This window comes from Macrobrachium nipponense, chromosome 7 (genome assembly GCF_015104395.2).
Source record: "Macrobrachium nipponense isolate FS-2020 chromosome 7, ASM1510439v2, whole genome shotgun sequence".
Taxonomy (NCBI): Eukaryota; Metazoa; Arthropoda; class Malacostraca; order Decapoda; family Palaemonidae; genus Macrobrachium; species Macrobrachium nipponense.
In genome coordinates, this window is record NC_061109.1 from 117,059,942 (window position 1) to 117,076,619 (window position 16,678).

The 16,678-nt window shown below is 35.3% G+C and overlaps 1 protein-coding gene across 6 annotated transcripts in view; it reads right to left on the reverse strand.

Moving 5' to 3' along the window:
- LOC135217305 (uncharacterized) overlaps window positions 1–12,813 on the reverse strand; it is a 275,648-nt gene extending 262,835 nt beyond the window's left edge. For 3 of the 6 annotated variants that reach the window (XM_064253076.1, XM_064253075.1, XM_064253074.1), the window contains exons 1-2: window positions 12,746–12,795; window positions 12,380–12,498 (exon numbers count right to left, since the gene is read on the reverse strand). Coding sequence is in view for 3 of the 6 variants with exons in the window: in XM_064253070.1 (XP_064109140.1) it covers window positions 11,860–11,926 (67 nt within the window). In the remaining 3 variants the exon portion in view is untranslated. Of the gene's footprint in view, window positions 1–11,859; window positions 12,083–12,379; window positions 12,499–12,745 lie in introns of those variants that run through there. The other 3 variants (XM_064253070.1, XM_064253073.1, XM_064253072.1) reach the window with 3 other exon arrangements.
- Window positions 12,814–16,678: the final 3,865 nt, after the last annotated feature.

Sequence of the window (16,678 nt, forward strand, 5' to 3'; positions counted from 1 at the left end):
TTACTGAAATTGGAATATAAAATTTTGACCAACGACGGCATTCAGCGTTGAACAAAAATTGAGATTAAAAAGGTTTTGAAGGTGTAACAGGAAGAAAGCCTTTCAGCTGAACTATGAAATATTAGGACAGGATGGACAGTAAGCTGGAAGATAGAGTAGCTATACGACCAGGGCTACACCAAATGGAATTAAAACGGTTGCTGCTTGGGACCGAAGGGACGTTACAAAGAACCTAAAGTAATGACTACAATGCACCGCATGAGGTGCACTGACGGCACTAACCCCCTACAGGACAGACGAAAATTATGGCCCAGACCCGTGCTAGTTATCGTAAACGGTCGCGCTTATAGAAGGTAAAAAGTAAAGGAGATGAACAGTGTCGCAATTCAGTCCACCTGTCAAGAAAGCAGTGTCATTTAAACACTGACTCTGTGTAAATTTAGGTTTTGATATCACCAATCTCAATACCTAATGTAAGAACATTTTTGTGGCAGATGTCACCCTCAAGCTCCGTTTTTCCATAATTAGTTACTGTTTAAAGTTATCATATAATGTTCCTATATAACGATTGATAAACTTACCCATTAAAACATAATTTAGTCTCGTGTCTCGTCTAATGTCAGCGAGGGAAGATAGCTGATATATATATATATATATATATATATATATATAATATATATATATATATATATATATATATATATATATATATATGAGGTACTGGATGGAAAAGCCTCAACAACTAGATAGCAAGAATGCAATATGTAGGGAGGGTTTGACGTGCACCTGGTGAACATTTTGTGTAGGCACATAAATAAAGCAGCTAATGCTGCGAAAATTCTGTAAACAGGGTGCTCTTCCCTAATTAAGCAGGTAAAGTATGAATGTGGGAGTGATATTATTAGACTCCTTTCGAGCGCCAACCCCTTTAAAGGAGACTGCTTTTTAATTGAATATATACAAATCCCGATGGGAGTTTTATATATATATATATATATATATATTATATATATATATATATATATATATATATAGTCATACATATACTATATAATATATATATTTATATATATAGATATATATATATATATATATATATATACACACACATATATGAGGTTGTAGTCCACAGGAAAAGAAAGCTGAAATCCTTTTAGCTCAACAGTTTCGGGTTCCACTGGCCCTTAAGAAACAGAAAAATTAAATAAACATTGGTCATTGAGATACAGGAAAGCCAGTCACTGTAGCAACCTATTTAAAATTATTTACAACCAGTTCGAAGGTTTCAAAACAAAAACATCTATTAAAACAACTCATCTAACCATTAAAATATGATCTTAGCGAAAGGACAACATTCTTAGTTTGCAACTCCATATATATATATATATATATATATTATATATATATATATATATATACACTATACCATACCTTACACATGTATTTTCTGTTGAGGGGCGTGGGACCCGAAACGCATTATCTTCTGGTTTCTCAGAAAGCCTTCATGGATGAGGGTGTCGTCCACACCCTTTTCCTTGACCCAGACAGATGCTGAAACCCTTTACCTCTGGGTAGACTGGTGTGTGGTAGGCCGGTAGAAAACCTCTGAGAGGTCGAAATTATTATCCACTAAAAAAAAATCCCCTTCGGTTAACATACATTAAAATATATAATTTCCGAGGTAGAGCGTATTGGATGTTAAAGGACATTTGTAGCTTGAAGCATATATTATATATATATATATATATATATATATATATATATACACACATATATATATATATATATAATATTACATACGCTATTTTTATAATTACACATAAACTGCTACAACGAAGAGCAAAAGCAACAAATTGGTTAACCTTACAACGCTGAATACTGTCCTCTCTGAGAGATAATTACATTATGTAAAAAAGCTCACCTAATACTGCATTACATGATTAATAAGCCATCACACTATCAAGTGGGTCACTGGCAACACAGTGAAGTATAACTGGCATTTGTTTTCATAGATATATGCCTAAAGACATTCAAGATACACCTTTGCTTTCTCTCATATTTCTTATTGCTATATTTCAAGGAACCAAAACACAAACAGGTACGCACCTCATTAGTAAAGCTAATAACAAAGTGTGGCAAGCCTCCGCCCTTTATAAATCAGGAGAATTAATAACAGTAATCACAAGCTTCATGGGTATTATAATCGTATATTTAAGAACACCCTTTTATTACCACACTTTTTAAATGAACCCTTCAAAGCACGACCTTGAAACCACACGATATTTAAAAATAGTCAGTTCACCAGGAACTGGGAGTGAAAAATTGAGAGAAATCTCAGGCATGTATAGAAAATTCATTTGTGAAAATATTTTGCTCCTGTTTTTGGAATATCTGTAACACAGCCCCATTAGGGTGCTTGCATAGTACGCGCACACACACACACACACACACACACACACTGAGTTTTCAGATATATTAAAGAACAGAAACACAAACACATCCAAATAGAAATATAAAACGACAAAACAGGCGAGGACACGTGTTCTGTTCTTCCTCTTTGTGACCTTGGCAAATGACCTTAGAAATATGTCATTACACAAACATTTCATGGGCAACTTTTGTCCAGATTTTGCTTTGTGTATGACTTACACAAGAATTTTCTACTGCCGTATGCAGTACCTTTTGCAGAAGACACATAGGTACTTAAGCTTGTAGAACATAGTACTGGTCCAACTGAAGAACTTCCTTCTACACCTTTCTGCGACCTTGTCTTTACCTTGGAAAAAGTTCACGACACTAGCCTGGCCCTAAGCAACCTTTGCGGTTGGACAAGACTTTGACCCAAACAAGTTTCCGTCTATCACTCGGTGTGACCTTGATCTGATACAAATAATGAAGGTTAAAGGCCAAAACGGCCCCTTGGTAAAAGTCAATTTTTGTGTCGAGTGGGATTTTTTATTATTTCATTTTTATTTATTGTTAACTTCTGCATTTCTGCTATTTCCGGACAAAATATCATTTTTCCTTCTCTTATGACAAAACCTCTGAGCTTCATCATCTATATATAAAACGTTATAAAATTACCATTACTTACTTGCCATTTCCAATGACCTTGACCTTAGCCACATGACCTTGGCCTCGGGTCATGAAAAGTCCGCTGGTTCAGATAAAGTATGCAGCTGACAGATGAACAAAGGCAAGGAGAATCCTGTATGCTCCCTACACATTTAATATGCTATAAATCCAAAGTCACCATCACACAGTGGGCTTACCTAATCTCTAAACTCAAGAGACACTTTCCACGAAAATTAAAAGGTAACCCGCAACATTAGAAAACTCTATTAATCCTCTAATACCAATAATGAACTGTTAACTAACCGCATAAGCTACTCAAGCAGAAAATCACACACGCACCGGATTAGGCCTATTTACGATACCTATTATTACAGTTGAGATTTACAAGGACAGGTGGTAGACTCTCTTAAGACTACTAGACCATTAAGGGAGTGACTTGTAGGGTGCTACACAGGACTTTAGATGTTATCACACATCCATTAAATACGAGAGATTTATTGTCTGTGGTCGTAACTCCTAGGGGTAACACGTCTCTAGCAGACCCTCCCCCTCCCCCCTTTCCCTTAAACAAAAAGAAGAAGAAGAAGAAGAAGAAGAAGAAGAAGAAGAAGAAGAAGAAGAAGAAGAAGATCCGAAATTAAATCCTTCCATTTATAAAACAATATGACAAGCTAATGCTCATATTCAACTGAGATTAATGTTTCAACATACCATATGTAATTAACAATAATGTTTCATGAGAGAGAGAGAGAGAGAGAGAGAGAGAGAGAGAGAGAGAGAGAGAGAGAGAGAGAGATAATTTTTTGTCCGACCTAGACCTGAAAAGACATCCCTACAAGACTAGTTTGTGTAAGCACATACACCATGTTTATTGGAAGCTTTTGAGGCTCATTAGAACACTATAACTGGCAAAATCTTGCCACACGAAAGTTCTTTCTCTATTGCTGACTCTGAACAAGTGTAAACATAACCTATAACTTGGCGGAACAGTGTGACGAGTTGACACAAATGAATCATTAAGATTGTATAAAAGCACACTTTAATTACATTAAATGATTAGACTTTCTTATAAAAATACACTATAATCTGCGCTACAATAATCATCCAAAACCTAGTCCCTATCAATGTACAAGGGGGGGTTACTTTTTTCTTTCAATACGCCAATGCAGGTATCGATCATTAACTGGCATGCGACCAACCGTCTGAGAATAAAGGATAAACGCGTCTGCATCGTCATATCAGTCAATTTGTCATGTGCAGCACGCACGACTTGTCTGATTATAGAGAAAGTACAAAGGATGGAATGCTGGTTCCATTTCCGAAACTTTCAACACGTGAAATTTGATTTATCAAATCTATGATTACTTTATGCAGTATTTTCTTCTTGGTTCACATGAAAAATTTTCTGTCCCCTGTTGTTTAATGGATTCGTGTAATATAACATTTTTTTTATATCACCAAACAGACTTTCTAATGTACGTATTTATATGGCAACACTAGTAGAATGATTATACATAGTCACATACAGTACAGATAGCCTACACAAACATACGTATACCACACACACACACACACACTTATATATATATATATATATATATATATATATATATATATGTGTGTGTGTGTGTGTGTAAGTGTGGTGTGGTGTGTGTGTGTGTGCTATCCCTTCGTGTGTGAGTGCGTGTGTGCGTGTGTAAGGAAAATTATGCTTTTGAATTCCCAAAAATGAGACATTAGGATATATTCCCAGACAAAGAGGCCATTTAAAGGGTACTTTATAAGTTAAAGTGAGGTCAAAATATTCTTTACCGTTAAAGTAAGGTCAAAATGTCCGCAAAGGTCAGCAAGACGCAAGAGCTTGAATTCTGTTGACGCCACATGAAGAATATATAGTAAGGCGTTTACCCTGAAAATAACAACTTCAGCGCTCTACTCTACAGCTACATTTAGCCTACGTTAACACAAACGATAACCTTGACATTAGTTTTAATTCAATATCATACTAATTACAGGTGACTACACAAACAAACTGCTGAGTACAGTTGTCCGGTTAATAAGAAACGGAAGAAGTAACAATGCTAGGAGAGAGAGAGAGAGAGAGAGAGAGAGAGACGAATAGGTCTTCGCAATTATTACATACCAGTCTAACCGAACAATCTGATTCATCCACGCTTTTCACATACGGCCACTGTGAGCATAACTATTTCATTACTTGACTTTCCTAACTGTTAGCACCACTGAAACCAAACTTATCGGCAATGAATACCTGTGTTAATGGTCATGTTTTCTAAATAATTAAACTCGTAATATACTTTTTATTATATTTTTTGCATATGATTTCTTTACTTTCAACTGATCAACTAAACGTTTGTCCTTCGAAATAAAATATCTGGAGAGGCTACTTCCACTAACACCTGAACAAGTTTAGCCTTTGCCATGTGTTAAGGAGTTCAAATAAATAAGCAAAAGTTCTGAATATGGTGTAAGAATGGCGCCACCACCATCACTCGCTTCATCATTCTCATCAATGAAAAAAAAAGGACAATTCCTTATACATATATAGGAAAAGAAACTGCAAAACGGCAAACCTTTCAAATTTTCAACTCCAACTATCATAAATATTAAATACAGCAGCATTAAAATATGATACTGAGTATTTTTATGACTATGCACTGCAGGAAACCGTGAGTGACAAGGTATTGGTTTTCCGACATACCTGACACCGTATGCATCTGGTCGATTGCATGCAATAACTGACAGAAGATCACTGGATTCACTGTTGAACGAGACTCTTGTTGAAGTAAACGTCAGTTATTCTCTAAGTCATTTTTGCATGTCTGCATATCCAGCGAATGTGCGTAGACCTATGTAGGTATATGGTATATATCATAAACCATAAAACTAAATGTTTAGTTATGAACAAACACAAAAATACTGAATAATGTCCTACACCCTCAACCCGGACTGTAATTGCAACATACGAATATCTGGCCATATCTCGGTCTTCGTACTTTCCGCAGCTCCACTTTACCCTCATCAACCAGTCTCCCTCGCCCCTCACTTTTTTCCCTCCACTCGGTTCGGATCCCCCTGGGGCGGCGTTCATTCATAATGTAAAGTGTTCTCACGCTTCTGGGACAGACCCTGACCGTTCCCTTAACAAGGCTCAACTAGGTAAACCCTTCTCTCTCTCTCTCTTCGTCCCTCTACGATGAGAAGAAGAAAAAAAAAAAACATGAGACAGAGAGAATGCAGATCCGTCTTTCCAGCTCATCGCTAACGAATTCGGCTGTCCCTTTAAATTCAAAACACCCGACAGCTCCCTCCCTCTCCCCCAAAAGTACAAAAAGGATTAGCTAACTGATGAGATGCCATTGCGCTCTGAACATTTATTGATGGTTTCGGAACTAAAACGTTACGGTACGTGTCCTAATGATTGAAATGTTACTATGGGGTCTTCTGGTTGCACAAACATACACAAACCTCGACATATGAACTAATCAATCAATCTGGCATTGCAACTTCTGTCATGAACAATAATAAAGGGGACAATACTACTCAGTTCGGTAAACTCTGTTGTTTTAAACTTATCCCATTCCACAGTAACATTAAAAAAAAAAAAAAAAAAAAAAAAAAAAAAAAAAAAAAAAAAAAAGAGAGAGAGAGAGAGAGAGAGAGAGAGAGAGAGAGAGAGAGAGAGAGAGAGAGAGGGTTTCCGTTCCCATTAACCACAACGTTCATTATCCGAAGTTGAACAGTTTTCAGATTTCAAGCTCACTGATAATGATTAATAAAACTGCTTAAAAATATAGCTCTCCTTTTCTACAAAGTATTTACGCTTCAAATTCCTCATTTGTTTATGTTTAAGATGACTTTGCATGAGCTGTGATCTTTAATACTTGTACCGTCAAGCACGCATGCATACTAACAAATACACACACACACACACACACACACACACACACACACACACACATTATATATATATATATATAATATATATATAAATATATATATATTATATATATATATTCTATTATATTACACGTGTGTATGTATGTATATCTGCATAATCCGTAATTTCCATATGTGGAATCGTTTTCCTGTCATATTTTCGTTAACTAAATCGACCAGAATTTAGCAATTTGGCAACAATTACCTAGTAGGCGTTATTCCCTTTTATTTAAAGTCAAATGATTTTTCAATTGCCTAAGTGGATATTCTGACGAAGATCTAAAGGCTGCTGAACTGAATACCTCGTTTTTTATTTTCAAGCGAGCCATGTCTATCTCGTTCTAGAGCTTTCCCCGTTGATTATTACTAAAGAATCAGTATCCTTACATCTTATGGGAGTCTTCGTCATCATAACTCCATGAATCCTCTCTAAATAATTATGGGGGGAATGTGGTAATCCCTGAAACTTTCTCGAACCATTATCAAAAAGAAATCAATTCACTTCCAGAGGTAATGACAGACACCTCGCCAAGTCGACTCATTTCTGTAAAACTGGCAGGCATGTCTTCACTAGAAGGGGACTAATCGTATTTCCATTATTCTCTTATACAGCAGAGACAGATTTGGACTTCGCCCTTCGACTTAATAACTCGTTTTACAAAGAGATACGAACAGAATATATAACAGCCTTAATTAGTACGAGATCGATGACGATTCGTCAGACCAAATCAATAGTGATCGAAAGGGAGACGTCTGACTGAATCCTAATCTGCACAGTCAATTTGAAAAAATAAATAAATAAATAAAAAATTACATCATTTGTTCTGCAACTAAAACTACAATGAGAAGTAGATACCACTACTACTATTACTACTGGTATTATACGACAAAACATCGAAACACGGTCACGCGAACAGAATCAACTTTAATCAGCTAATTGGCAACTCAGGGGACGGCCGAGTTGCCAAGCGACGTGGACCCAATACAACACCGTATTTTCTTTTACTTCAAAACCGGTGGCGACAACTTGTGAATACAAATAGTGGTATTGTCCTCTGCACATATGGGCCCAATGCACTTACATAAACAGTGTAAGATCGACAATTGTTAAGGATCCTGAATAAAAGTCGAGGTCTGCAGCGCGCCGTGGGAATCCTTCAGTAATTAAGATGTGCCCATTGTTTAATTTAGGAACTGTTAATGGAATCATGAAAGAACTAAACCATTCTCTATCATCGTGTACTCCCAGGGAGGACATTACCGGTTCCGAAAAAAAAAAATTAAATAAAACCAAGTACTGTTAAAAGAACAACTAATTTCTCATTTTAGAAAAAGCATAGCGATTCATCAGACCATAAACCTACATGTTTTAAGTTAAAAACTATTGTATTGTGAACGGTCTAACCCAAAGATATAAAATATAAATTCGTGAATTGAAAGTTATAAAAAGAATACAGTATTATTACAAACATAATTGACTAATGTTTCGCAACACAAACTAAGGCCATTAAATTGCACTATTTAATTTTCCCTTCAATTATTTCTTTTTATAGCATGTAACTTACGGTCTAAATAGAAAAAAACGTAGATCAGATAACAAAATGTTATCATAGAAGTTAAAAAAAAGTATATTCTTAAACAAACATTATGATAATGGATTATCAATGATACTAAATTGACTTTATTGCCACCTTCCGACACTTGCCAACACTCTTGATAAGTTATAAGCTCATTCGACGAGTGGGCGGGCCTCTGCCGCAGTTCGGGCATGACTGAATCGATCAAAGCTGCCCCTGCTTGTGCAAATGGAAGAGGCTCTAAGCAATACAACCCCCTCCCCCCCGGCCCGCCCCCCTCACCCGCGCCTCCACAAACACACACCCAGCACAGATCAATCCAGACCTGGGTTGGGTTAATCGCCGTCCACACCCTTCCTTCCTTCTTTCTTTTATTTAAATTTTCAGCTGAAAACCCTCATGCACAGTCAAACCAAGGGGGCTTCATAGGGAAATCAGACTGCAGAGAGGGAGAAGTTATGGGAAAAGGTGATAATTTAATAAATAGGAGAAAATACAAAATAAAACCGATACACCTTTAATTCAGATATCAGAGGAGAGCAAAAATAAATATGCCCCCCCCCCTTAAATATTTGGAGATCAGATCATTCCACATTTTCACTAGGGAAACTATTCCACATTTTAGTTGTGGCCAAGAAACCTAAAACTCCTAGCAAACTGAGTCCTGACACTAAAATACGAGTTTGCAACAGCCGCCTGCTCAGTGCTGTAAGCAAAACTAGCTATGATAAAGCCAGGAAATATAACATTCAGAGAGCAAAGATGTTCTCTTAAAAATAAATAACTGCAAAAGGATTATATATCACAAAGCTGGCAATGAAAACATTGTATATGAAAACCAAAAATCCAATACAGGGTACTGTACAGGATCTGTCATTCGGCCTATGCATATACACAATATAGATGGCAATCTAATTATCAATTAAATTATTCAACGATGATTTGGGAAACTTGTTTTCTTTCATCACAAATAACTAGACTACTCATACATAGAGGAAATTCGTATAGCCCGCATACGATAAATACAATTGCCATAATATTTTTTTTTAATCAAAACCGTCCATCACGTAACTCAGAGGAAAAGCTTACGCTATAATGTGAATGCCACAGACAACCTAGAGTATAAGAATAGGGTATTAGCCCCGTATGTATCCACCTACCCAGAGGTGCTAGTACTAAACATGGCGGAAGCTCCTTGGGACGCCGAGTTTAGTATTACCCCCCTCGGGGATCAAGGTATTACATATATATATATATATATATATATATATATATATATATATATTATATACCAATTTCAATATTGTGTGGTTGGCAAATTATATTTATAAACGATATCTTCGTGCAGCCGTCTTCTTTACTTAACACGAATTTACCCTGGACTTCGACAAAGGTGGATACATAGCTGGTTAAAACCCAAGAATAGACTAACCACACATCGAAAGTATGAATTCCCCAGGAAGAAAAATACTCATGTGCAAGCAATAATTCTATTTTATGACGTTCACACGAAAAGTCAAATGAAAGAAACACGTTTAATAAGAAGAACACACATAAGAACATCTGCAAAATTATTACAGCTCATTCGGAATAAGACCATACAGATGTGTCACACTGCGACGGCGATTAACTAATTAACGAATAAATGACGTCACGTACGGCAGCTTCACGTAATCTTCCTAAGAGACAATGAGTCACGAAATTTTCTCCGTACACACCAATGACGAACATTATTGGTATAATAATAATAATAATAATAATAATAATAATAATAATAATAATAATAATAATAATAATAATAATAATAATAATGGAGCGCAAAGAATATTGCAGTCTCTAGACTCTTCAATGTTCATAGGTACACTTAGAACCCGGAGAGCCAAGGCCTAGAAATAATCATAGGAATAAACTAACATTTATGCAATTCATTTGTTGAATAACGCAACAATGAATTATGGTCTACGATGGGATACGGACCAAAGAACCGCAATCAACTGGTTTTGGGTCTGCCATTTTCAACCGATGTGATCCATTGATCGACTTATAACCTAATAAGACAACATACCTTGTAGAAGGCTGTTAATTACACTATACTGTTCAAGGTTCTACAAAGGATGGTAACAGCAACAGGCCTAAGTCTTAGTAAGGTCATTATTGTACGTGAACACATCAGAATTAAAAAGATGGATTCAACTGTTATTTTAACTTAATTCCATTACTTAATCCTTCGAAGAAAACAAATTTCTGGTAAAAAGATTACATCCAGACGCATCACCGAGTGCTTTGTAACTGGCAACAATTCCAATTACTGTAATAACCCGTATCATTCAATATTTAGCAATGTTATTCCCCATTTACAACCTGCAAGTAACAAGGATTTAATTCTGCAATCGAGTGAAGCACCAAACATTAATTACACATGGCAAATTTTCAAAAATATGTAATACAAGGAAAATATAAATTAGTTTCAATAACAATCCGAGAGAACAGGAATCTCGAAGGAGCAACTCCAGCCTATCAATAGTCCCGCATTCTTGACTGTCTGGGCATTATTGATCAGCCAATAAAAAAAAAAGTATAAATAAAAAAAAATTCCTTTTTTTCTCACTGTCACGGACTCTTAATAAGTAATTCAACTTTCTAAAACAATGTCTGGAGCATGCACTAACCTTTCCCATCAACAGTGCTAGCCTTAATTGAGTTCCCCTTCAGACCACACCCCATCTCCCCCTCCCCTCTTTTCTCTCTCTCACACACACACACACACGCACACACACACACACAAATGTGTATATATACAATGTGTCTGAAAGATTGGTTGATGGATTTGAAATACAAAAACTCAGGATTACCATTTTACAAATTCCAATGATCTGTATCAAGTGTTTGTTTACGTGTCCATACTGGGTTACAGCTAAACCTTTTGATTTCAAGCCAATATTTTGCACATGCGCGTGACAAGTCAACATTACACGACTGCACAACACTGACGACAAGTTTCTCACACCAGTTTCACATTTGTATATCCAAGTAAAAAATAAATGCATATTTTAACCTACGAATCAAGATAAACTCCTATCTATACATGGCACAAAACTACCTACTCTTGTTTGGCTAAATGCCTGCATTTCATTATCAGGCCTTGGCGCCATGCTCATAGGCAAAATCATATCTCCACCAGCACCCCTTATATACTTCTAGATCATATGAATCTGTTCATTTTGACAACAAAAATATAGAGGATACTCACCTTGTAGAATCAGCAGAAATGCTAGGCCGACACACAACGCAGTCGTCAATCCTTCCTTAGGTGCCATTGCTTGTTAGTAGTTAATTAAGCTAATAAAGGAATTAGTCCAATTTGTTAGTTCCACACAAACGAAAATTTCAAAATCCACTGTTTTCTTTTCACAACGAACAAAATGAAGGTTTTGAGAAAGCTGTTTCTACAAAGCTAAAATTCAGACATGTGGGTTAGTAAGGCACTTGTACAGATAGGAAATCTTATATCTCGTTGATACAGCTCGAGTAGGATTGAAAAGACCTAGGCCTACTACTTCTATTGGGTTAAAAAGATGAGGGTAACCTTAAAAAATAAAAAAATGTCTAATAATAACTTGTCACTACTGATAAATATTAATAAACAAACAAAAACTGGGGTACATGTGGTGCTACCGATCTGTTAATAAGATTTGAATCGTAAATAAAAATAAACAAGTACAGTTGTGGTTTCTAAAAAAAGAACGCAAATGTAACTAAAGGGGACCTACTGTAAGACGTTTTGTTGTTCTACAGTATCTGATTGGGGTCAATTTTGAGAACAAAACTCAATGTCTGATTAACGGGAATTCTCAGCTTCATATGGCAGTCACTTCAGTGCTGACATGACCTAGAAACAAATAAATGCATCAAAAACACCAAGCAAGTTTCATACCACCGCCATTCACGTCAACGTGGTTGCCTATATACACAAAAACGTTTCATTTCCACATATTTTTCAACCATGGTTAAATATACGCTTATGAAACTTCGTCATACAAATTTGATAAAACCAAAGATATCGCGTATGGTTGTTGTCACTTGAAAATACTCAATTATTATCGCGATTTGGTCACGAGGAATGAAATTCAACCCACTGAAACGCAGCCGCCGTCTATCACCCACGATGTTCCACTCACAACTGACAATCGACAACTCGGGAAGCGGGAGGCCGCTGAACCTAAAACCCTTGAGCGCAGCGACGCAACATGAAGCACATGTCGCTAGATGGTTATTTTCTTTATGCTCTCGTTACTTTTATCTGATTTATAACTTCATGACAAATTCCCAAGAGTATATCCGGTTGTTAAGGAACATTTCCAAACTAATTTCACTTTATTCAAATAGTTCTGTCAATGACAAGCGACTATAACGGTCGCAATGTAGCATAAACGTTTCTTTACTCCGCGATCATGATATGAAAATATATGGGGTAGAAGATAGTTGCAAGGTAGAGAAATATCACGAAAAGCTGGCCATGCACTTTCCCTTGATTATATTTGTCTGCCAAAGCTTTTTGGCTCATTTGCTAAAAATATAGCGATAAGCGCTAGTTTCATCTTCGTAGTGGGGATGGTCACGGGAGAGGGGACAGAATTCCTGCCGATCAATTATTGCGCGCGCAAAAGCAGTTGCCAGTTCGTGCTTTTTCTTGTTGACGTCGCAAGTTTAAGGGCGCAAAATGTAAAATAAACAAACATTTCCCTCGCGCAGTATGTTTATGTATATACAAAACTTGGCATTAGAAGGAATTATGTTTATATTATATAAATTATATATTATATAATATATATATTATATTAATATATATATCTAATTATAAATATTATTATATACATATATATATATATATATATATATATATATATATATTATATATATATATACACACACACACACGCACACACACACACACACACATATATATATATATATATATATATATATATATATATATATATATAATATATGAGTATGTATGTATATTACCAAGGGGTGACTATAGAACAATAAACTTGGAATGCAGATTCATGGATGAAAGAATTGTGTATAAATCTGCTGGAAGCTTAATATGGTGCTGCAAAGGTCTCATATATATATATAGTAACATTCCCGACTTCGAAGTGGATCCTATGCAATTTCAGAGATGTGATCTCGGTAATTACGTGGGATCTACTAAAAGATTACTGAGGGTTCGCGCAGATTATCACCGGGGAGTTGACCATACAACTGGGTGCGTTTTGAAGAAGAAAGAAAGAAAAAAAGTTCTCAACCTTCAGAAATATTTGAAACAAATTGTAATACTAAACACTTGATTTGAACTTTGAAATTATTGCACGAGAAGCAACTAGTACCATAACTCAACTGTCGGTTTTTCGCTGTGCCCCTCCGCATTGCGTATTAAGTAAATAGTTATATATCTATATATATACACCTCTATACACACACACACACACACACACACATATATATATATATATATACTATATATATATATATACATACATACATGGATACATATACATTTATTTATTTATATACTATTATATACATAAAATATAAAAATCAAAATGGTATGTGTCTAGTTAAAGTGAGAGAGTGTACAAGTAACATAAAAATATATCGGAAAAACACTAAATCCTAAACAGAATATTAGATAAATGTTCTCAAACCTTTACTCAGTGTAGAACAGAATATAAGCATAATGAGAATACACATTATAAAATTCAAGAGAGGAAATAAAATACCGGTAGGAAACCCGTGACTACCTTTCCCTGTATGATGACAAAATCACCGATTGAGCTCTGCTTTGTACTTTAATATATATATATAGATATATATATAATTAATATATATATATATATATATATATATGTGTGTGTGTGTGTGTGTGTGTGTGTGTGTGTGTGTGTGTGTGTATAATATATATATAATATATATATATATATATATTTTTTTTTTTTTTTTTATTTTTTTTTTTTTTTTTTTTTTTTTTTTTTTTGTATATGTGTTTTTACGTTGCATGAAACCAGTGGTCATTCAGCAACGGCTTTACGTGACTTCCGAACCACGTCGAGAGTGAACTTCTATCACCAGAAATACACATCCCTCACTCCTAAATGGAATGCCTGAGAATCGAACTTGCGGCCACCGAGGTGGCACGTCATCACCATACCGACTACGCCACTGAGGCGCTAATAACAATTTTGTAATTTGGTACATACTTATAATTTGTAATTTTTCTCTTGTAATTTGGCATATTTTTTTCCCAAGTAAAATAGTTTCATTGCATTATTGTTCATGACAGCGATTATAATCACTGGGTTATCAACTAGCATTTGGCGGCTCAGATTTAAAAGACAGAATGATTTTGAATGAACCAAAAGAAAGATGCACAGTAATATTCCTGAGAGATTTCTGGGTATAAACCACACAATTATGATGGCTGCAAGGAACTGCAGTCATCATGCTCGCAGTGGAATTGTCTTATCCTGACTCTCAGTATAGTAATAATTACGGAGTTCAAATCTTGTCTCTTCGTTACTTGGATAACTTCTTTGTTACCGCTAACTAGTATCGTTTCATCCGTTTTATAAGCTGTTAACTGTTGATAAAACAGGTTTTTCTTCTTCTTTTGTCTACCACCTCTTAATGAATTACTAAATGTCTCTGTTGCCATACCCATTATCGACCAAGATGTATGAAATTCTAATTTCATATGGATAAAACCAAGATGGTCAGTGTGGTAATGTATTTCTTATATATGGCTTATTGACACCATTTTGATATTTTAACTGGCACTCAATCGTGCCATGTAAATATTTATGTAGTACGCTTGCCTTGTTTGTATAGACGGTAGTATGAAATATATCCATTTTCCAGTGATAAGATTGTCGAGGAAAAAGGCTTGCCGAAGGACTTTTGGAATGCCTCAGTAGCTCTTCGGAGATATCAAGGGTTGCTTTGTCACTTCTTTATACCTCACTGAGAATCAAATTATTATTATTATATATACATAACAACTTATACACTTGTGAATTTCTTATATTTACAAATTTTAGGCCACGAACATCGTTTAAGATCGAATTCACTGTACCCTCGGAATATCTTGCAACCAAGGGGAAGTGTAACTGACAGTGCAACGCCAGCCGGGATAATTCCTTTTGGGTGGAAGTTATTCCGAAAGTATAGTGAATGCAATGTTACACGATATTTAGGGGTTAAAATTTGTAAATACACATAAACACACATAAATACATTCATATATATATATATATATATATATATATATATATATATATATATATATATATGTGTGTGTGTGTGTATACACACAGACACACACACACACACACACACACACACACACACACACATATATATATATATATATATATATATATATATATGTATATATATAGTATATGTATATATATATGTATATATAAAAAGTCCAGAAGGAGTCCATGATACTATATTTAAAAGGCATTGAAAAGTTTGCCAAGAAGACATTTCATTGTGAAATATTAAGGTAACGAGAAATAACTCGGAATTCACCACGGCAGTATACAGAAAACGAACTTATACGGGTTTAACCAATAACTTTTACAGCTCTTGCCAATACTCATTTAAACTCAACACCATCTATACGCTGATTAATAGAGCTCTCAAATATTCTTCCTCATGGCAAATATTTCACAATGAAATGTCTTTCTTGGAAACTTTTTCAAAGCCAATTCATTTCCACAAGATTTAGTACATAAAATCACCAACAAGGTACTTAACAAATTCTTGCATCCATCAACAACTACTTTTGATGTACCGAAGAAAAATAGATTTTTTATGGTACTGTTCCGTATTTTTCAGATTCAAATTTATCTTAAACCTCACTCGTATAATTGAACAGGAAATTCCGTGTCTTAAAGTCAGGCTTGTGTCGAGTAATCCTTGCACTATTCGATCGTTTTTTTAACTTTAAAGATCGCCTTCAGCCCTTCATGAGATCCAACGTTATTTATAAATTCACATGC